The following is a 22117-nucleotide window of genomic DNA, read 5'->3' on the forward strand; positions in this document are numbered from 1 at the left end:
GCAAATCAAGCGATAAAACAACCATCAGACAACTCTAAAGTACACTATGGCATGATTTTTAACTAAAAACAGTCAATCAATCCGAGCTGCAGCAGAAAACATGTATCAGACCAACAAATGCAAATCACAGAATTTTCAATTTCAATGCGTTGCTTTTAGATTTGTTTTTTAAGTTTTTACCTTATCACTGGAGCTCTTGAACGGTCTACGTTCAGCAGTGGCACTGACTCAAAGGATTCCTCCTTTTGTGTGTGTGGGGTGAGGGGGGGAGACAAACTACGACAGGGCCTACGACTCTACGACCTAAGCTTGCAGCGTCCTCCAACACTGTGAGCGAGAAGTGAAGGCAGCAGCGTTTCAATAGCAGATTTGTTTTTGCACTGCACTTAGAAAAGGGCAGATTCACACCACGACATAATTAAAAAATGATAGAAATCAAATTTTTAAAAAATCACCGTTTTCTTTCTTTCCTAACAGTTCAGAGCACATTGCTAACGTCTGGCAACAGGTTTGCATGGCATGCAGTTTTGTTACACCAGTGTCTAAGGTAAAGCATCGATTGAACATTTCACTGTCAGACTTACCAGGAGGCAAAAAACATAAAAGGCTACTTTCCAAAATTATTAAGAAAGCACAGTGACAACATTTTCCTCAGTGAACCTACATCATCACAACAGCTTGTTCTGGGCAAAGTTATTCAACTCACATCATGCAGTTTCATTCAAGGAGGCAGATCATCTTATTAATAATAGTAATAATAGTAATAATCATAGTATAAAAAAAGGGCTGTTCATACTTTATATCCTGGACTAAGCATGAATGCATTGAGGCATGTTAATGTCACAGGTAAGCATTTCTTTTGCATGGATATATATGGGTCAATGTCACTGGACAAGGAAAAAATATTCAAATATATATATATATATCAACAACAACACTGGGTTTCCTTAGGTTTCGCTTACCTGTGTTATTGCAGCAGAACCTAAGGTGCAAGGTCTGGGACGACACTGCAAAGATCAGATATATTGCACTGTTTGCCATCAGTGAACAATGCAGTCAAAAAAGATTGTTTTGCTTGTATGTTGTTTGACCTTTTAAAATCAACAGCCTTTCATCAACAACAACAGTGCTCATTCAGAAAAATGTCATAAATCAATACTGAGAGCTAAGTCAGAAGCACTTTCCACTACTTAGCATTCCACATGCTCATATGGGACATTTAAGAAATAAGAGCAAGAGGCCTAAGCATGCTATGCTGGAAGTTATGCAGTAGGACTTTTTCTAAAGCAGTGTAATGCAATAAATGGCATTTCTTGTTTTCAAAAAATCTACACAATGGCACTTAGCAGGTCAGATATTCAAATGACAAAAAAAAAACGCAAATAAGGGAGAAGAGTTTGTTTTTTTAAAAACCATGGACATCCTTTTAAAAATCAACAGTTCCTACCAGCAGTCAGTGTAAAGAGTAGCTGACCATCATTCAAGCCCTCAGTTCAGTTCAGATCTCTCCCACCTGGGCACTGACACACGCTACCTACACGCAAAGATCTAAAGGACAAGCTACAGACAAAAGTCAACAACACACTGTGAAGTTTTCAAGAGTCTCAGTGTTATATGGCAGTCAGGAGGAGTCACACAAGGGAAATGATCAAATAGAAACGTCTCAGAAACATGGTGGTACAAGAATCAATCAAAGTTGAGTCTAAAAAAAAGCACTAAAGCCTCTCCTCTGGACATTTGATACTTACCCACAGACATGGGGGAAATGGCAAGATTTGACAAATGCACTACATCTTTAGCAGTTCATAAAGCATCAAGATATAAAATAATAATCAAAGGCGTGTATCTCTCAAATTCAAATCACAGGTTTTGTGTACTTACAGTATAGGAGGGCTCAACTGATGGATGACGACCACCCGACCCTACAACATCTACGTTCTTATACTGGATAAACACTAACAGAATGGGCACAGCAACAAAAATAAATAAAAAAAACTTTTCTTGGTTGTTTTCTTTTTTGCAATGTTTTTATATTAAAAAAACATTTTTTCAATCAATCATAAAAAAGACAAATTTATACATGTGAGTTAGTTCACAACTTGAAATGGGCAAAAGACAAAACGATTCAATGCATTTTCGATACAGTGGCAATTTTTACCTGACTGTCCTGCAAAAAGAACAGCACAAAAAATGTATAATAATAATGCGTAATAACACTAAAAATATGCAACATTTCTTGCAACCACGTTTTTCTGAGGAACAGGTTAGGAAAAGAACTTGCTTACCGCTCTTTTTTTTTTCTAAACTTGCCTGTGGAGGAGGAGGAAGTTTCTAATCAAAATGCAAAACACAGTGCATCATACTACACCTCGACAATGTCAACAAACCAGGCAAAAACTTTTTAAAGAGAGAGCGCCACAGCAACAACGCACGTTAAAAATGCATGAGCACACGATAAACACAGATACCCGTCGGCTTTTTTTTCTCTACAGGACACACATCTGTCTACAGCTGTTGTCAGGAAACAAGTCAGGAAGTGTAAAAAAGATAATAATGCAATAAAAACAAAAGTCTATCAACAAGAGGACGTTTTGTTGGTCTGAACCACTCTGGATCATTGCACTTGCACGCACATAATGTTATCTAAGAGCCTTATAGACAGTTGGAGAGAGACAGGACAGCGCAACTTTGAGTCATCCATGTTGGACATTCAAAACCCCTGCCCACCCCCCACCCACAGCAAAAAACAAAACCATACAGATGTTCATCTCAACCCCTCTCTGCTTTCTGTTTTTTTTCTATTTCTTTCTTTCCTTTCCAACCACCCCAACTTACCAACACAGGAGGTTTCAGTTTGTTTTATTGCAAAAACACAACAGGCAATAGCATTTTTAAAACTGAGATGATTTACATGGTAATGTCAACAGTTCAATAAACATGAGTTCTAACCACATTTGATGTAGATACAGGGCTGGAATGACCATATGTATAATTACCTCACTAAAAACAAAGCATTTACAAGAGAAGGAGAAACAAAAACAAGAACAAAAAGAAAAAAAACAAAGAAAAAAAAAGGAAGGAGGACGTGTTCGCCGGGAAATCTGCCATCTATGTGAAACACTTTCAAACCAAGGAAATTTAAGATCTTCATCAAGGCGTCTGCATCCAAACATTTAACAAAGGATTTTGTTTCGACAATGTAGCATTTACTTTATGTCCACTTCACATTACTGGCCCTGTGCAGAAGAAATACATAGAAGATACATTGCATGTTAACAGCAGAAACAGTGGACTCAGCTTCCCAAAATTAAAAGCTAAAAAACCTGTAATAGGGAGGAAAATTGTGTGTGTGTTTTTTTTATGGTTAATGAGTTTTGTGTAGCTGCTGCGGCCACTGGAGCCCTGTGAAAACCTGAGGGGGGAAGGAGGTTAAGGCAGCAAAAACCAGCAGTAACCGGCAGTAAAAAAAACAAGTGAATGTGGAGGAGGACAGATTCTTATCGGGGGTGTACCTGAGGGGCTTGTGGCGCTGCGCCCATCGTCTGAGGGTTGGCCGTGCCGTAGTACGCGGCCTGCTGCCGGTAGTACTCCGCCCAGGCGGCGCTGTAGTCCGGCTGGCCCCCGGGCTGGGAGGCGGCCGCCGCTGCCGCCGCCGTGGCCTGAGGGGCGGCTTGACCTGAAGAGGAGGAGGAGGAGGGGGAAGTGGGGGGCGGGGGGAAGTGAAACCACAGGAAACTCATTAGTAACTCAGGAAAACTCGCCACTAACTTGGAACTTGTAAGTTGATGGTGCTGAGCTCGTTTCCTATTGAAACCGTGACGTCACCACTCAGTCAAATAATAATAATAATAATAATATCATTAACACTTTTTATTTTAATTTACGAACCTTGATTGATTTCAGCTGCTAGGGGGTCTCCTAATCAAAACAAAGCAAGACGGATTTCGGTGACATTGTTCAAAAGAGCATAGGATCATGGGAGATGTTGTCAATCAAGATAAAATAATGGATTTCTCTAGATTTGGAAATTGCAAAACATTTGTGATGATACATTTCATTGATGATCAATAACATGGGATTTCTCATTTATAGATATGTTAAAGTAGAAAAGTCACATACTGTTGCCATTGTATATTTCTATTAAAGCACAAGTCTCTACTCGGAATTAAAACTTGGATAAAAAACACAATTTCAGAAAACTTTTTCTTGCAACTTGTTGCTGATTCACCACTCACACTCTTGTACAACAGTGCCCGATCGATGTCTCTGATCAGTATGTGCAGCTTTAACCATTTACAGGTCAAATAAAAACTGTATAAAAAACAGTTTCTGTGCCGTCCACTTGTTTTAAAAAAAAGGTTAAAATCTTCGACTCGGCTCGTCTGCTCGGCCGCGCCCCACTGAGGTATGTAAAGCTGGTATTTTACTGCAGATGAATGAAACCTTGTGTCCAGTCACAGCTTGTGGGGGTTTTGGACATAACTACCACGTGTTTGTGGGGGTTCGAGAGCTAAGAGACGAGAGCAGCAGCTGCTGTGACAGATCTCAGACCAGCTGCACAACGAGTAACGGCACATGAACTGGTTTCATGCCCAGTGAGTGTGAAAATGGTTCCAGCTTCACAAATGAGAAGATTATATGGTTTAAATTCTTTCAACAACTATAATTTCTAGGGGGCGTCTGTCAAATAAAGCTTCATTTGGTTACACTTTATAATAAGTACACACTATTAAGCATTAAATAAATACTGAAATCATTTATAAAACATGAATACTCATAAGCATGTAGTTTATAAACAGTTAAAAATGTTTTACTCATCATTGATAAGCACCAACTGTATTTATAAACTATATACTAATGAGTATTCATGCATTATAAATGAAGAATTCAGTATTTATTAATGCTTAATAGTGTGTACTTATTATAAAGTGTTAACCATCTTTTAAATATGATCTATTTCTTCAAACGTATAAGAAGGGGAACGAACCCACCACCGATGACTCAGGGTGGCGGGACAGAAACCTTCTGCCTTTCTGTCGGGCGGCTGGGAGAAGCAGCGACTCACTGTCAGAGCGCTGCTGGATGAACGCAGCCTCCCTTCAACTACAACTATTACATTTACCAAACTACAGGGTCAGACTAAAACCTCTGTGATACCACATACTAACACTTTGTAATACATTTCTCACAGTGCATGGATTCACATTTGTGTCTCTACATCCCAATATCACAATTCCTGACTAAGCAGCAGGTAATGGATGGATCAATAATTGATTTAAAGGTCCATATAAATAATACATCAGGTCAAAAACAGTCTGGAAATGAAATACTGAGGATTTTCCAGTCATCCCAAAACAACAAAAAGCATTTCATATGCTCTTAAACATATTTATATTTGTTTGGGAACAAATCAATTCACAGTAAATCATATTAAAGACATACAATCTGATTACATCTGTGTGCCTTTAAGATTCATACACATGTTAACTTATTAACATTCGGCTCAAACTAACTCTGAATATCATTAGTGTACATGGTGTATTACTGTCTTTATATCCAAGTACTTCTGCTTCTAATGACTTGGTTGTATATTACGGCCTCAGGCATTTTTGTTTATGACTGTCTGTGCCACTTTAATTCCAACCTCATGCACATGCAGCAGAACCGAATTGCAAAAAAAAAAAAAAAAAAAATTGAAATGTGCAATCTACGATTATCTGAACAGGAAGTTGAGTCGACTTCACACACCTTGTTTCTTGTAATATTCCTCCCAGGCTTTCGTGTAGTCCTGAGGTTGTTGACTCTGTTGACCTGCACAGAGAGGGGAAACGTGTGTCAATGCATTCAGGTGTCGCGTGAAATCAGATTTTAAAAAAAGAAGAGTAATTAACATTAATCCTACATTTTTAATATGCATGACAACTCCCCCCTCCTTCCCCCAGTAGCAGTAACACATTGCATGGCACATTGCAAAATACTCTGCCATCAGTGTGGATAAAGCCTAAAGAAAAGTCTAGGTAATAAGCTACTCTAGGCTGAGAAAAGGTGGTTTTTCTGTGTCGACAGCTCAGTCCTGTGAACAGTCAAAAGTGTTGCAGTCTAAACAGCACAGGCGTTAAAATGTCAAACCAAGTGGAGGCACGGTGAACACGCCCCACTGCAGGCCAGCAATGCTGACAAATACCCAGACCTGGAAAAGAAGCTGATTGGGGAAAGGCCCAGTGGCTGTTTAGACTGACTTGTGTCAATAAGTGTACACTGGAACTACGTTCGTATACCCATTTTCTTGTAATATTCCTCCCAGGCCTTGGTGTAATCTGCCTGTCCACTCTGACCTGCAGCCTGTGGGTCACCTGTTAAAAAAAACGGTACTTGTAATTAGTGAATCATTCTGAGCAGTTTGTCCTCCACCTGCCCGCGTCGCGCTGTCAGCCTAGGGATGGTGGAGGAAAACTATCCTGTCCCTGGGGTAATGTATAAAAAAAGTTTTTTTTTTTCTTTTAAAAGTGCTCTGGAAAAGCAAAGTAATTTAAAAAGAAAAAAAAAGAAAAAAAAGAAAGCAACTCGTCTCCACCAGGACACTACTCAAGTAAAGCTGGTAAACTACGCTGCTCTACGTTTGTTTTTGTTTTCTTTCTGCTGCTGCTCTGACACTGGGGGGTGGGGTGGGGTTTGGGGGGGAAGTGAGAAACACTTCAGGTACCTTGGCCGTTGGTTTGAGTCGTGCCAGGAGCGCCGCTCGTCGGGGTCATGGGAGCCTGCGGCTGCTGGCTGTACTGAGCGTAGTAGGCCGCCCACGCCGCTGCGTTGGCGTCGGCCGCTGCTTTATCTGAACACAACAACAAACAGGTAGGTCTGGTTACAACATGGACGCCAAGAATAAAACTGAAGACAACACAGTGAAATAAAATGCAGTGAAGGCAACTGAACAACTCTATGACAGCGCAAATAGTTAAAAAAATAAGGGGCAGTAAAGCCCACAACTATGAATCGAGGTGTATATGACAACAAGAATTCACAGTGTTGTACTTCAATAAACCTCACCTGAACTAAAGCTGGACCTTTGAAATTGTTAAAATGTTACTTTCTGTTCTGCTGCTTAAGTTTAATCTAAACATAAAACTATATATCTAATAATAAAAAGGCACATTTAAAACTGTGGTCTGGTTTGTTTCAGGATTTTAACACATAACTGAGACAACAGTATATATAACATTAAAAGTCTCCAAAACTACCCATCAAACTATTTGCATGTGTTTCGGTCTCAGATAAGTTGTGGTTTGGGGGTTATACATCAGCTGTCAGCGTGGTGCATGAGCTTTCATCATTGACCGTCCACATTTTAACTGCATCTCAACACTTGTTCTGGGTTACATTTTCTTGATTTGAATTTATTTTTGCCTCTTTAATCTACATCTTGTTTCCTTTTTCTCTTGTTCAGTATTGAACTCAATCAATAAACACAACCTGAACCAATACTCAGACCATTGAAATTGAAGTTTTGTCCTTGCCTAACCCAGCAGATAAGTTATTTTCTCATTTCCCTGAGCTAGCAGCAGGTACTCACTTGGATCAGGCTGTCCCTGTTGCCAGTGTGGGTAGCCGTTGCCCCATCCCTGAGGCTGGTAAGGCGCAGGAGGGCCACTGAGGAAATAAAGAAATAAACACTGATCAGTTTTCCACATCTTGCACGCTTGTGTGATCACACAGGACTTTCTCTAGGCAACTGAATCAAGGAAACTTGAAATTCACACTTTTATCAATAAACCTCACCTGAACTAAGACTAGACCTTTGAAATTGTTACTCTCTGTTCTGCCGATTAAATTTATTCTAAACACTTTGGTCTGGTTTCTGTTTCTGGATTTTAACTTAGAAAAACATTTTACCCCTAACTGAGACAACAGTATAACATTAAACGTCTCCAAAACTACTCAAACTATTTGCATGTGTTTCGGTCTCAGATAAGTTGTGGTTTGGGGGTTATACATCAGCTGTCAGCGTGGTGCATGAGCTTTCATCATTGACCGTCCACATTGTAACTGCATCTCAACACTTGTTCTGGGTTACATATTCTGAATCAAGGAAACTGGACTTAGTTTTAGTCTTTGGAGATGTTTCGCCCCTTATCGAAGTGGCTTCATCAGTTTGTGAAAAAAAGGTGGATGACTCGGGTATCTCAGCTCCAGGTTTGATGTTATGGATAAGGGGGCGAAACGTCTTCAAAGACAAAAACTACGTCCAGTTGACCTGACCTGGACGAATGGTAGCGTTTTCACAGACACAAAGGACTTTAAAGACGAGGAGGAAACACTCACTGTGGCCCTGGAGGTCCCTGGTTGTACGGCCCAGGGTTGTATGGACCCATGGGAGCCCCGGGGGGTCCGGGCGGTCCAGGAGGACCGTGTGGGCCTGGGCCTCCGTGTGGACCAGGGGGGCCGTGTGGGCCGCCCATCGGAGTGACTGGTCCCTGAAAACACATCAACAACAGTCAGTTAACAACCTTAGAGCAGATTAAAAGTGTCTCTGTAATGATCAAAAATTCAGTATTGTACTTTTATCAATAAACCTCACCTGAACTAAGACTAGACCTTTGAAATTGTTACTCTCTGTTCTGCTGATTAAATTTATTCTAAACACTTTGGTCTGGTTTCTGTTTCTGGATTTTAACTTAGAAAAACATTTTACCCCTAACTGAGACAACAGTATAACATTAAACGTCTCCAAAACTACTCAAACTATTTGCATGTGTTTCGGTCTCAGATAAGTTGTGGTTTGGGGGTTATACATCAGCTGTCAGTGTGGTGCATGAGCTTTCATCATTGACCGTCCACATTGTAACTGCATCTCAACACTTGTTCTGGGTTACATATTCTTGTTTTGAATTTCTTTTTACCTCTTTAATCTACATTCTGCTTCCTTTCACTCTGAACCAAGACTTAGACCATTGAAGGTGAAGTTTTGTCCTCGTTACATTTTCTTGATTAGAATTTTTTTTGTCTCTTTAAAAGAGTCTCTGCAATGCCCCAAAAAAATCAAACTTTTGGGGTAATGTATGTGTACACAATATATACAATTCCTAGCAATGTGATTGGTGGTCCTCTATTTTTGTGTCTTAGACGAAAATGTGAAAAAACACTGGTATCTATGTAAAATACTGTTGATGGCTTGTTAAAAAAAAAATTAAAAAAAAAAGCTATAACCAAGTGCTGGTATAAATCTGAGTCTCCAAACCGTAACCAATGGATGGACAGAGTGAAGGAAAGGTGTTTAATAGAAAAGACGATTTTCTCTCTCAGATCTAAAGGAGCGACCTTTCCCAGGAAATGGGAGAAATGGACTGCGTTTATCAAAATAATTGAGGACGCTTCAAATTAACAAGTAAAGACACTGGACATTATATATAAGATCATCAACAGAGGAGCCCCCATGTTTTTGTTTTGTTTCCTTGACAGCTTGGGCTAAAAAATCTCTGCAGGAGATGTGTTGTCGGTGTCTCACCCCGATCTTCTCCTCCACCAGCTGCCTGGCGTAGTCGATCTGTTGAGGGGAGCCTCTGACTGTGAACATCTTGATGTTGGGGTCAGCGTTGGGTGGAGGGTTTCTCTGCAGCTCGATCCGGGCTCCAGACTGTTGGCTGATGCCCTTGATCGTCTCACCACCTGGTAAAAGATCATCAACGTTAGCTTCAAATAAATCCAAATCAACGCCGCCGATGAAGTGAAGACAAACCAGACAACAGGATGAACATCTTAGTGATAATGATGACGTTAACATGTCCTTTAATCAACAAGGTTCATAAGATTTTCTGTTCTGCTGCTTAAGTTTAGTTTTTCTGATTCAAGAACTTGAAAAAAAAATGCATTTATGAATAATTAACACATCTAATAGTCTGCACTGAAAAGACTCCAAATCATTTATGCATGTGTTCAGGTCTCAGATAAATTGTGGTTTGGGGGTTATACATCAGCTCTTCAGCGTGGTGCATGATTTTTCATCATTGACCGTCCACATTTTAACTGCATCTAAATGATGACGTTTGCTTCTGTCCTTTTTCTCTCATTCTTAATTTAAATTTATTGGTTTAAATGTTGTTGTTTTTTTATCTCTTTAAACCACATTTTCTTTCCTTAAAGAGCATCATAGTTGTTTAACAAAGCCCTGGTGCCACTTGCCTTTTCCAATGATGAGGCCGGTCTTCATGGTCGGGACGGTGAAGGTGAACTCCTGCAGGCCACCAGGGGGCCCCATGTTCCAGTTGCCCTGCCCGCGCCCACGTCCTCGGCCCCCGCCGTGTCCTGGCGGCCCTCCAGCCTGGACGCTCCTCAGCAGGTCGGATATGATTTCTGCCGCGTGCTGAGCCTGGTCGGGAGGACCCATGATCTGTGCTATCCTGTCTGGCGTGCTGCCGTCATCTGCAGGGAGGAGACGGGGATCAAACAAACGAAGATTCAAGTTTCTGTTTAACATTTATTTTTTTATTTTGCACAAATAAAATAAATAAAATAGTATGAATAAGGATTATGATTGCAATGTGCAAAGGGGAGGTATGAAACCCAAAAGGGCTTATATGAAAACCTCACCCAAGAAGAACATATTCAAAAACCAAATTTGTTACAAGTAAAGAAAATAAATTACAAGTAAAGACTCTTAATTTAGACAAAAGTATAACATTTAACATCTTCAAACAAACACTCTAAGCCTTTGTGCGTGTATAGGTCTCAGATAAATTGTGGTTTGGGGGTTATACATCAGCGCTTCAGCGTGGTGCATGAATTTTCATCATTGACCGTCAACGTTTAACCTGCATCTAATTGATCTGATGATCAAGTCTCTGCTCCTTCTGTGACCTGAGCGCTCACCTGGTTTGAACTGAATCCTGACGCCTGTGTCATTCTGTATTTTCTTGATCATCTCTCCGTTTCTGCCGATGACAATTCCTACTGCGAACCGCGGTACAGGAACCTGAACGACGACAGAGAAACAAAACCCCATTTAGGACACCAACTTACAATACAACAACATTGTCTCCACATGTATAAATGTTGCGGTTTGTTGAAAACACTCACGTCCAAGCTGTCTCCTCCTCCCCCTCCTCCGCCGCCGCCTCCTCCTCCTCCTCCTCCTCCACCTCCTCCAACCCTTGAACCGTACTCGCCCCTCTGCTCCCTGAAGCCCTGGTCTCTGATCAGCTCCATCACCATCTCTTTGGCTTGCTGAGGAGCAAAGACAGCTTTATTATTATTTTTATTATCCCAGTCTCCATGGAGGCACGTAACAGGACTTTAAGATTAATATATGTCTTATTTTATTAGATTCCAGTTATAGAGAAGAGATCGAGGACCCACCTGAACTTTAAAGGGTTCTCCTGATATGCGGAGCGGCTTGTCTGCGCCTGTGTTTTGGGGTCCGTCTTGGATCATTACCATCTTCACTCCCGCTCTTTCCTGCAGGACGAGATGAACAAAATACATTCAGTAAATGTTTTGTCTGTGCGCCATCACAACCACCACACACCACCCGCCTATGATTAATTTTTGGCCTCCGACCCTCACCTGTAGGCTTTTGATGGTCTCTCCTCCTTTTCCAATGACGAGTCCGGCTTTAGAGGCAGGGACCATAATCTCCTGAACAGTCATCCCCGGGCCGTCGTTGTGGTGAAACGCTGGAGCTGGGCGTCCCTTCTCCACTATCTCTGTTAGTAGCCTCTTTGCAGACCTGAAAGGGAGAAAGAAAAACAACAACATTATGCACCGCGCAGAATTCATATAAAAAAAAAAAGGGCATTAAACCCAAAACTTTAGGTTTTAAGGTAAGAAAGGGGTTGGTTGGTTACTTACTGGATTGATTCTGGTGGTCCTGTTAATGTCACCGATCTCTCTGGCATCCCTCCACTGTCTGAAACACAGAGGACAAATCAGGCAACAGCGCAAACATCTCAGTAACTGTCAATGTTAAATTGTTTTTTTCTGTTCTGCTGCTTTAGTTAACTAATTAAATAAAATGTGTTCAATAATAATAATCATAGGCAGGTTTAAAACTGATAAGACTCTAAAATCTTACATGTGTGTTCAGGTCTCAGATAAATTGTGGTTTGGGGGTTATACATCAGCTCTTCAGCGTGGTGCATGAGCTTTCATCATTGACCGTCCACATTTTAACTGCATCTCAATAGCTTTTACTTAAGGATCTCTCTTCTCTTGTTCTGGGTTATATTTCCTTGGTTTAAATATATTTTTGCCTCTTCAACAGGCCCTGAATCAGATTAATCACAACCCAATAATCACACATGGTCCAAATCTAAACTCACCAGGGGCGATCTGTATTTTACAACCAGACTCCTGCTGCAGACGTGATATTTGCTCGCCCCCTCTTCCGATAACTAGAGAAAGAAAAAAGGGAAACTGTTACACCCAAACGCCTCTTACTGTGAAAAAAATAAAGTGGCTTTCATCGTTGACTCTGAAAACACAAAACTTACTGAATCCAACCATCCCATCTGGAACCTTGAACTCCTCTGACGTCGACCTATGGATGAAAAGATTAAGTCAGTGTCTGTCAACACTATAAATAGACCAGAAGTCAAAAAGTAAACATTTAAATATAACTTGTGTATTTACCTTGGGGGGCCACCCATTCCTCCCATAGCTGAAAAGGCTGGGGGAAATGTACAGGGGAAAATATACATTTAGAGCAACCAGTGTACCAAAAATGCCCAATTAATGCTTTTTTTTCTCTTCTCAATTAAGCATTACTAGGAATTACTTGTAATTACTGTAACTACAGCTACATCATTAGGAAACTTACCATCGTTTGTAGCCACTTTCTTTGTCTCTGGTTGGTCTGCGACAACACAACACAATGACCAGCATAAGTAACTGATATCAAACCGTATCTCACATTACTGTCAGGGACTCGAGCGGCATTGCTCAAAATACAACTGGTTAGGTATGTTGAAAATAAATATTCACCTACAACAGCCTGCATAGTAACATAACAGAAACCAATACAGAAGTCATGCGGTTGTAGCCTGTGGTGCTGTTTAACTGCACCATGGTACATGACCACCCCTTTTAAACCAATGTAATTGACTATTTCTAGCATTACTACACCCTACATGATCCTAATACTCTAGGCAAAGTTTATAATCACGATGATATATGCTCATACAATCTTGACTATATACTTAACACCTGATTATTCTAACCTACAGGGACTAAATCTGCTTGAATAAACTGAGCTCATGAAATCACACATGTTCGCCAGACACTGGCTGAGAGCCGCTGTGAGGATAGACGGTGAATTTATCATTGAAATACAAAAAAAGACCACATGCCATAGCTAATATACTGCATAAAACATAAATCACAATACAATGAACTGCAGTAGTACTGATGTTAAGACTTATTGTTACAAATGCACATTGATATGTAAACAATATTACTATAGATTAAGTACATTTCTATGCATTTACGATTTACAACTTATTTTTCTGCTTAAAAAATAAAATAAAATAAAAAGATAAACAAACACAGGCAGGCATTAACTGTGAAGACTTGCATTGATTGAATCGATTTGAGCCACTGACCGATATTCAGGTTAGGCATGGGAAAATACCCACCAGCGTCCTCCAGGGGCCTTTTCTGGCCTCCGTAGCCAAATTCATTTGTTGGAGGTGCCGCAACTCCATCACCACCGATCTTCGCCGCGATCTGAAACAAAAAATCAGGAGAAAAGGCCGCCATTTAGTGCAGTTTGATTTAGTTTTATTTTCTTTCTCCCGCTGCGCTTGTGATAGTCGTAGCGCACGCGGCATGCGGCCTTGCTCCTTCTGTCCGGAAGTCTGGACCAACAAAGGACCGATATGTAGCCTACATAAAATCATGCTATTAATCACATAAAGCTTCAGGTACCTGATAGCTCATCATATTTATGAGACTTCGCACGAATTCGCAGTTAAACCAGCTTCAGTTTTCGCTACGTTTTTTCGCAGCGTGGCGTTGGCCGTTGTGTTAGCTTAGCTTAGCTCCCGGTCTCCCGTGTGTTAACGGCAGAAAAGCGCAAAAACTCCCCGTTTCCTGTCGATTTTACGAGATTATTCCCGGACTAAAACGATGCAGTGGGGTCTCCTTACCTGTCGTGCTCGCTGCAGAGCGTCTTTAAAAGCGTCGTTCATCCCGCCACCGGCGTTAGAGGACGGCGGAGCCACGCTGCTGTAGTCAGCCATATCTGCTGCTGCTGCTTCTTCTTCTGCTCGGCGCGACAAGATGGCGGGTTTCATTCACGGGATGTGGACGGGAAAACTCGCGACCGGACGTCAAATCTCGCGATAACAAAAACACTCTTTTGTACACTGTTAAAACTACCATGGCAAATCTAATCCGTAAAGAATTGATATGATTATGTTCTCGGAAATGGAATAAAGATGAATAAATATTAACACATTGATGTTCTTTGTTAATCTTGATTAGTTTTACACAACTAGGTCATGTTTTACATCGGGATTTTTGATCTCGACCTGCTTTTAATGTGGTCTGGAAGGGAGCAAAAACAAAACAAGTCACCCATTCTCTGTGTTACTCTTTCACAAATAGGAAACTCTCTTTTAAACAGCCTCCACACTCTTCTTATTGATCTAATCCAGTAATAATACATCTAAGTATAATGGTTTGTAATCTGAATCTGGTCTTGTCTTCCTTAATTGTCTTTTATTGTGATATTCAGTTATAGACTATGGGCTCCTTTGGGCTAATGATAGAAATAAACTCCTAAAACCTCACAGTGAAAGATGTACACCTGTGTCTTACACCTCTAAAAGTTACATTCAAAACAAATAAACAACTGTTGACACTTGATGAAAAATGAAAAAGTTGCTGTTGTGACATAAAATGTTATAGTTTATTATACAGCTCACACTTAAACACACATCCTTATTTACAAAGTTCAGTCTGAAGTGGGCAGTTGTTACACTAACATCACAGTGTTAATTTCAAGTCCACAATGTTTCCACCACTCTGAGGTTTGGTCAGTGGTCACCATGTCTCATGATCTTAGAGGTAAACCTTTTACTTAATGCTTCAGAAAGAGGTATTGTGTGGATCACATGAGAGCGCAAGTCTGGCGGACTTGACTCGGTAATAAGAGTTCACAGTTTTTGCATTTTCCTTTATGTTCCCGATCACATCCCTGAAACGTATTGCTTAGGGATAACAGTTAAGCATGCTAAGAAAGTAAACTCTTCATTACGGCTCAAGACTCTATTGAAGAAAACATATTTTCAAATTGTCTAGTTAAAGTGTAGTTTATCAAGGCACATGGTACAGCCCTGACAAAGCTGGCTCCCATGCCATTATAATATCCTCTAATTCCACGTCTTTCATATATCCCAATGAGTCCTTGTAAAACGCCCGAGGTCGGTCGCGAGTCTGAGCTGAAAGCTGCAAAACACACAAATTGTAATGAGGAGAACATGATTTCAGATTGTTTTAAATAAACTCAACTATGTTAAACCAAATAGAGACGTTACCCTGAGCTTGCTGGTGGGTGCGGATCACTGCCAGGGGGTAACTGGTCACTTGTCCAGAGGCAAAGGCCACAAAACTGAAGAAAAACAGCTTGGAGTCGCTGTTGTAGGCCGGATCGCTCTTCGCCCAGTTTATGATGGACTGTAATTAAACACAAGTAGTTACAACTGGTATCTGCCAGAGGAACTGAGCTCTTTAATCTCCTGAGTGTTGTTGCAATGGGGTCTCACCTGATGAACTGCACACTCCACTCCTGCGTAAGGGATCATGCAGAGGATGCTGGGCTTGAATCCTCTGTAGAACGAGGACAAAGACTCATGTCTGTAAATGGACCGGGCGCAGGCCACCACACCGTGGTATGTACCGGACTGCTGCAGGTTCAGCCTCACTTTCAACACCTGAAGGGCGAATTGGACAGAGATTAGTAAAAGAAACTGACACAGTGTTGGTACATACAGTCAAAACTCTGACACTGTTTGAAAAGCACTATGTAACAACAGAGTAATATACAAAAAAAATTATATTATATTGTTATTGGGAAAGACTGCTGTGGAGTTAATTGGATTTCTAAAGCATATGCTAAATTTTCACATTAATATTTGGGATATTGGTGTGATGGCTGCAAACAAAGGAATGAGTAATGAGTGAGGAAAATAACAGCAAATGCATTGGATTTTACAATACAGTCAGTTTTGATTTACAGCACAGGGAGAAACTAATTCAGTTAATAAAGGTATGTAAACAGAGCAAAAGAGGAGTTTAATTATGTTTGTTTGCAATTTCCTGTGTGTGATACTGTAGAAACTACAAAACATCTCCATAATGTCAAAAAATGTTCAAAACAAGGAGCGCTTTGTGGATTTCTTTAGAGGTGTCCTTGGAGAGGGATCCAGGAGATGTGAAAAGCAAAAACTCCAAGGCACTCTCGAGTAAATAAAATGCCTTTAATTAATCTGGCATTGTCACAATGACATGTCTAAAATAGGCTACGACGCGTTTTGAAGGCTTGATGCCAAAACGCGTCATAGTCATTTTAAACATGTCATTGTGACAATGCCAGATTAATTAAAGGCATTTTATTTACTCGAGAGTGCCTTGGAGTTTTTCTTTGCTTTTTACATCTCCATAATGTGTCGACAATAATCAAACCAAAGCATCACAATGAATGTGACATGACATAGCCTACTGACATTTTAAGTCTGTAATAATCTATATATTTCAACAATGGACAACCACTATGTCTAACCACAGGACAGGACATAAATGTTGCACTCAGACCTGCCACAGATCTCTGATACCTCTAAAGGGTAGAAGGCCGCGTGGGCAACGGCACCTGAGACGCAGCCCAACCCGAAACGCTGCTGCACCGTCAGAGTCTCCTGGGTTCTGTTCTGGGTGTACGCCTTCATCTGGACAGAGCCGGATCGCGGCGCACATCATATCGATTAGGAAATAGGAAACTGGTTTCTTCAATAATTCATACTGGAGAATTTGAGAGCTGCCATACGCACGCCTCACCTGGGCGTAGATGAGACACTGTAGCGTCGACTGCGGTGTCCCTTTCAGCACATTGACAGCGTTGCCTTGCCACATCGACCGCAGACCACCTGCTCTCATCTCCTGGAAGCCTTGGGAGAAGGCCTTGGATCCATGAACCTACGGGGTGCAGGGGAAATACTTTAAAGGGATAGTTCAACATTTTGGTAAATTGGCCCATTGCCATAATCCCTATAGTCATAACAGTAGGTTTGTTACCTTTAATTGTCGGTGCAAGCTATTTTTAGAACAGCGGAGCAGAGCCGTGAGCTGCTCAGAGCTACGCTACGGAGGCTAATGGGATTTCTTGGTTTCCCTCATCAAACTCATCAAATACACAATCCAACAGATTCAGATTCAGATTCAGCTTTATTTGTCCTTTGCAGGAAACTTGTTTTCACCAACCCGTACAAGACATCCTCAAGATGCAACATACAGTATACACATACCCACATTAACACATCACACATAACAATAGACAAAACACACATTTAGTGGAACGTTATGAGACGGAGATGTTTTCTGGGCAAATACAGCATTAATTTGCCTCGAAAACGACTTGTTCCATTATTATCCCATAGCGTGGTGAATGTGCAGGTCACAACTTGTCCACCAGAGCGTTTTGGAGTTGTTGGATTGTGTATTTGATGAGTTTGATGAGGGAAACCGAGAAATCCCATTACCCTCTGTAGTGTAGCTCCGAGCAGCTCACGGCTCTGCTCCGCCGTTCTAAAAATAGCTTGCACCGACAATTAAAGGTAACAAACCTACTCCTAAAACTATAGGGATTATGGCAACGGGACAATTTGGCGACATGTTGAACTATGCCTTTAAACTGAATCACTGTCATAGTCAGCTGTAATACATGTGCAATGTGAAGCAGAGATACACCCACATGCTGCAGAGGTAACAGACAAGTGTGAAGACAGACAGAGGAAATTATGTCATACTTCTGTCAACGTCTTTTCACTTTTTTAATCTGTGAGGTCAGACTCAGCAACAGAAAAAAATCACTATATGTCCTGAATAATCATCCTGCAGCAGATAAAAAGGTGAAGCACTTGAAAAAACAGCACTAAAGATAGGACGAGTGTCATAAATGATTGGTCTCTCTCATTCTTGTGATTGATATGCCGTATGAACCATAAACTGAATCATCTTCTATTTATTATCAGCAACAGACGGATAATGTAAAATAAAATAGGTCGGCTGATAACAGGCTATCTTTACACCCTGAGACAGTCCAGGAGAACATCTCATGTCTCTCCAATGTAACAACAAGCTGCACGACAGGAGATCAGAGCAGGGGTTACAGTAAATGTTGTTTATGTGAGTTTGATTTCGTCTTATCTTAGGGAACACTAAATCTAACACAATAATCTGAGCTGTTAGGACAATTTACTGGGTTTAGGAGCTTTAAACTGTGCCTCGTGGTCTTTACTCAGCAAATAGTAAAAGTTATAGTGTAAGGCGTGGTTGTAAGCTCTGAAAGTCAGTAATCAGACCTGTGTTACAGCAACTGAAAGCTACAAATGAACTATACAACTATACAATAGTTGCTGCACTAGGAAACCTAAAAAAGTGTTTGCAAGCTTAATGCACAAGAAAGTGAGAACTGGGCGACTTCAGGAGAAACTTAACGGCAGCATCATGCAGGAAGTGGATTTTGTATTGCACATCAGCTTAATCTAACTGACTCTCCCCACAAGGTGCATCACTGAAACCAAATGTGAAATGTTGTAAATAGCGTTGGGTTTAGAAAATCTATTTTCCGAAGTATGCCACTTCCTGTTTCCTGTTTACTGAAGAGTTGCACTTTTAACTTCTGGAGTAGGTCATGTTAAAGAGTAGACACGGTCGCGCACATCTAGTTCAATAGGTGCTGGCCTCAAAAATGTGGACAGGAAAAGCAAAAAGAGGAGACCGCACACATCAGCTCCCTTATGTGCAGATTTATTAGCACATCAGTAGTAACGTTTCGAGCTCATAGCTCTTCATCAGTCTGATGAAGAGCTATGAGCTCGAAACGTTACTACTGATGTGCTAGTAGGTCATGTTAAATAAATGTGCATTCACGTAACTGCTTTTGCTTACAAATTTCAATGTACATTTTCAATTTTCAATAATGCAACGTTCAATAATAACGTCTTCCTGGACAAATAAGTTGCCTTTGATTCAATTTGTTGCCCAGAGATAGTAATGCACCAGGTTAGAGAGTTCCATCTTTGAACAATTTGCAGCATTAGTTCTGTGAAAATCTCTGTCATAACCAACAAAATTGGTATTAAAACTAAAATATCTCTAAATGAATCAATATCAAATAGAATGGGGACTAAATTAGTAGCAGTACCCATGCTGCATGTTCTTGGAGTATCCTTGCATGTATTTTTCACAGATTATATGCAATGAAGTGATGCATTTCTAAAGCAGTGGCACCTGTTCTTGGAGCTGACCTGAAGTTGGGTCTTCAGGCGGTCAATGGGCGCCGTCACGGTGCGGGAAACGCCGTCTGCCAGACCTGCTGCCAGGACAAACGTCTTCCACGCTCCAAAACCGGACGCCTCCTCGGGGAACTCGAGGGGCATCGCACGGCTCTCCCCGACATCAAAAACCTGCAGGAAAACACATTCATCATACTGTGTGGTCTTTTTTTTTTTTTTTTTTTTTTTTAAATCACGATATTATTACACAGCATGTGAGAGTTTTCTTACCAGCTGGTGTTTCCATGAGGTCACCAGCTCCCCGATGCTGTCCACAGGGTTGAGGATGATGTGGTGCAGGAACTCCCCCCAGTCCACTGTCATGGAGCTGTCCTTATCCATCCTGGTGTCGGCAAACAAACACAACAACACACATATAATAATATATAACATAGAAAATGTTCATAGTGTTACTTCTTTTTTGTTTTATTTATTGTCTAAAATATCATCACCAAGTATCACTTTACAGAAATCCATACAAGTAAAGGTTGCAAACTGATGTTTTCATTGATAATCAATAACAATAGATTTCTTACAGAGCAGTAATAAGCCATTACATGAGATAATATCAGGTTGTGAGGCCGAATTGAAGGATAAGTTTATTGCTAATTTACCTTCATTCATAATGGGCTTTTTCCATCTTAAGTGAACCATTAAGTCTGTGTTTAAATTAAATGTTAGTGAGTCATTATTAGTCAGTGGCTTTGATGCTGCGCTGCCTCCTTGTTGAGGCCAAAGTGCTGAATTAGAAGAGATGCCACCACATCAGTCTGATCAAAGACTAAGAGGAATCCCTAAGTTAAACACGTGCTCCTGATCTGGGAACACTTGTTTAATTTTACCGACACTAGGATGTTTATTACTGATCATCAAGCTTGATTTAGTGTCATCAATAAAGTACTAATCAATTATATCTTCACAACAAAGTAAAGTGATACAAGGTGATTGAACAAACATCAGCACTAATGTGTTGAATGTGAATGAGTGAAATGTGTTTTGAACTCAGTCTGAACCTATGACTGTGTAATAATTAGATTTCTTTTGTTTAGACAAATTAGTATTTGTTCAAATATAATAATTAATCCATGGCGGGGGGAAAAAAAATCTTACATTTGTATTATTTTTTTTGCATTCGGCTTTGAAATGACCACTCCTAACTCCTTAAACAAACAAATGATGTCCTCCTGGTCAATCACTCCTGATCAGAGAAAAAATGCACAAAATTACAAACAAGATACTGGGATTGTTTCTTCCACGTATTGTCTGCAAACTGTCAAGTGATGACTGCACACAGTCACAGAGTGCAAAGTCTGTAGTACCGTTCAGTCAGTGTACCATAAATAACTTTGACGTCTGCATGTGAGCTGTTCCCGTGTGACCTTGAAATGCTGTTTATTGCCAAAATAAATCAACATATACTGTAGTTTAGTTTAAAAAATAAAATATACATGTAGGAACACAAAGCCTCTACACAGTAAAACACATAATGTCATGTAAAGAAAAACAAAACTATGGCTACAATTCTCAAAAAAACAAAACAATTAATGAATAAATAAGAGTATTTGTATTCAACCAGCTCAGTTCCACTTCACAACATTATTTAAAGTGAAAGAAACAAGATATTTTTAAGATTAATTTGGAAGTTTAAGACTGTCAGTACTCACCACACTTGTTCTTATCAAGGTCATGAAAGTGAATTTTCCACGTTTTCTCTCTGTCCATCATGTAGCTGAGGAACTCTGTATAATCCAACAGGCCATCTTTGTTTTTATCATAAGAATTAATGATATTCTAGGATGAAAAAAAAAAGAAAAATTATTTCACTAGCTGGTTTGAGTCGACATTTTAATTAAGGAATTAATGAAACAAAGCCTATATGCATTGCACACTGTGAGAAATTAGATAATCAGATTATTACCTGGACCTTGCCGTCTGCTGAGAGGATCCCATGCTTCTTCATTTCATCATGGAGCTCTGCTACAGATACGAATCCATCTTTGTTTTGGTCCAATTTGACAAATAAACCACGAAACTGGTCCATGTTTGGTTCAGGTGATAATTCCTAAAAAGAAATTTTTAAAAATCAAGGTGTGGGAAGAAAAAAAAGAGGCGATATGAAGCTTGATCAGCCTGAAACAATAAAGCATTAACAGAAATGATTGACCTGCAGCTGTACGCCGACGCTGACTCATGGCAGGGCCCAGAGCCAATGCAGTATGAGAGTGTACATCAGCAGCTCCAAGACAAAACCCCTCACCGTCTGTGTGGAGCAGCAGGTGGCGCTGTGGCTGCAGGAGAGGAGGAGGAGGAGGAGGAGGAGGAGGCCACCACAGCCCCATCATCATCATCATCATCATCATCCTCAATCATCACTGTGCCTTCTCTGCTACTATTTGTGGAGCTGGTGACAGAGTTTTCCAGAGACAGAGAGAAGATTGTTATAATAAATAAAACACGAATAGTGATGAATAATGAGTAAAATAACTTGTAGGCCTACTTAACTTTTAAAAATGAAAAATGAAACTAAACCTTCCATGTTTAGGGTTAGGTGGTTAGGTGTTGAGCCAACAATAGGAATA

General features: G+C 40.4%; 2 protein-coding genes across 7 annotated transcripts; both read right to left on the reverse strand.

Annotated features, from left to right (window-relative positions):
- Window positions 1–457: 457 nt before the first annotated feature.
- fubp1 (far upstream element (FUSE) binding protein 1) lies at window positions 458–14279 on the reverse strand (the record flags this gene model as incomplete). 6 transcript variants are annotated; one of them, XM_083991078.1, is made up of 21 exons in its annotated part: window positions 458–3236; window positions 3513–3676; window positions 3889–3918; window positions 5749–5811; window positions 6279–6353; window positions 6704–6829; window positions 7568–7644; window positions 8317–8468; window positions 9500–9660; window positions 10174–10413; window positions 10861–10963; window positions 11068–11214; window positions 11347–11445; window positions 11554–11716; window positions 11839–11896; window positions 12309–12380; window positions 12480–12526; window positions 12619–12655; window positions 12806–12841; window positions 13587–13710; window positions 14133–14279. In XM_083991078.1, the coding sequence occupies 21 exons, from the start codon at window positions 14277–14279 to the stop codon at window positions 3228–3230; spliced, it is 2130 nt and encodes a 709-aa protein (XP_083847204.1). In that variant the 3' UTR covers window positions 458–3227. The 6 variants fall into 6 exon arrangements, with proteins under 6 accessions (XP_083847204.1, XP_083847203.1, XP_083847206.1 ...); XM_083991077.1 differs by having other exon boundaries at window positions 458–3676; XM_083991080.1 differs by having other exon boundaries at window positions 458–3676; window positions 13620–13710; window positions 14133–14259.
- A 968-nt stretch (window positions 14280–15247) lies between these two features.
- On the reverse strand, window positions 15248–21579 carry slc25a24l (solute carrier family 25 member 24, like; the record flags this gene model as incomplete). The annotated part of the gene is made up of 10 exons (XM_083990899.1): window positions 15248–15435; window positions 15525–15663; window positions 15753–15920; window positions 16821–16931; window positions 17041–17178; window positions 19512–19670; window positions 19770–19881; window positions 20649–20736; window positions 21203–21329; window positions 21457–21579. The coding sequence occupies 10 exons, from the start codon at window positions 21577–21579 to the stop codon at window positions 15248–15250; spliced, it is 1353 nt and encodes a 450-aa protein (XP_083847025.1).
- Between the last annotated feature and the right edge of the window lie 538 nt (window positions 21580–22117).

This window comes from Trachurus trachurus, assembly GCF_905171665.1.
Source record: "Trachurus trachurus genome assembly, chromosome: 17".
Taxonomy (NCBI): domain Eukaryota; kingdom Metazoa; phylum Chordata; class Actinopteri; order Carangiformes; family Carangidae; genus Trachurus; species Trachurus trachurus.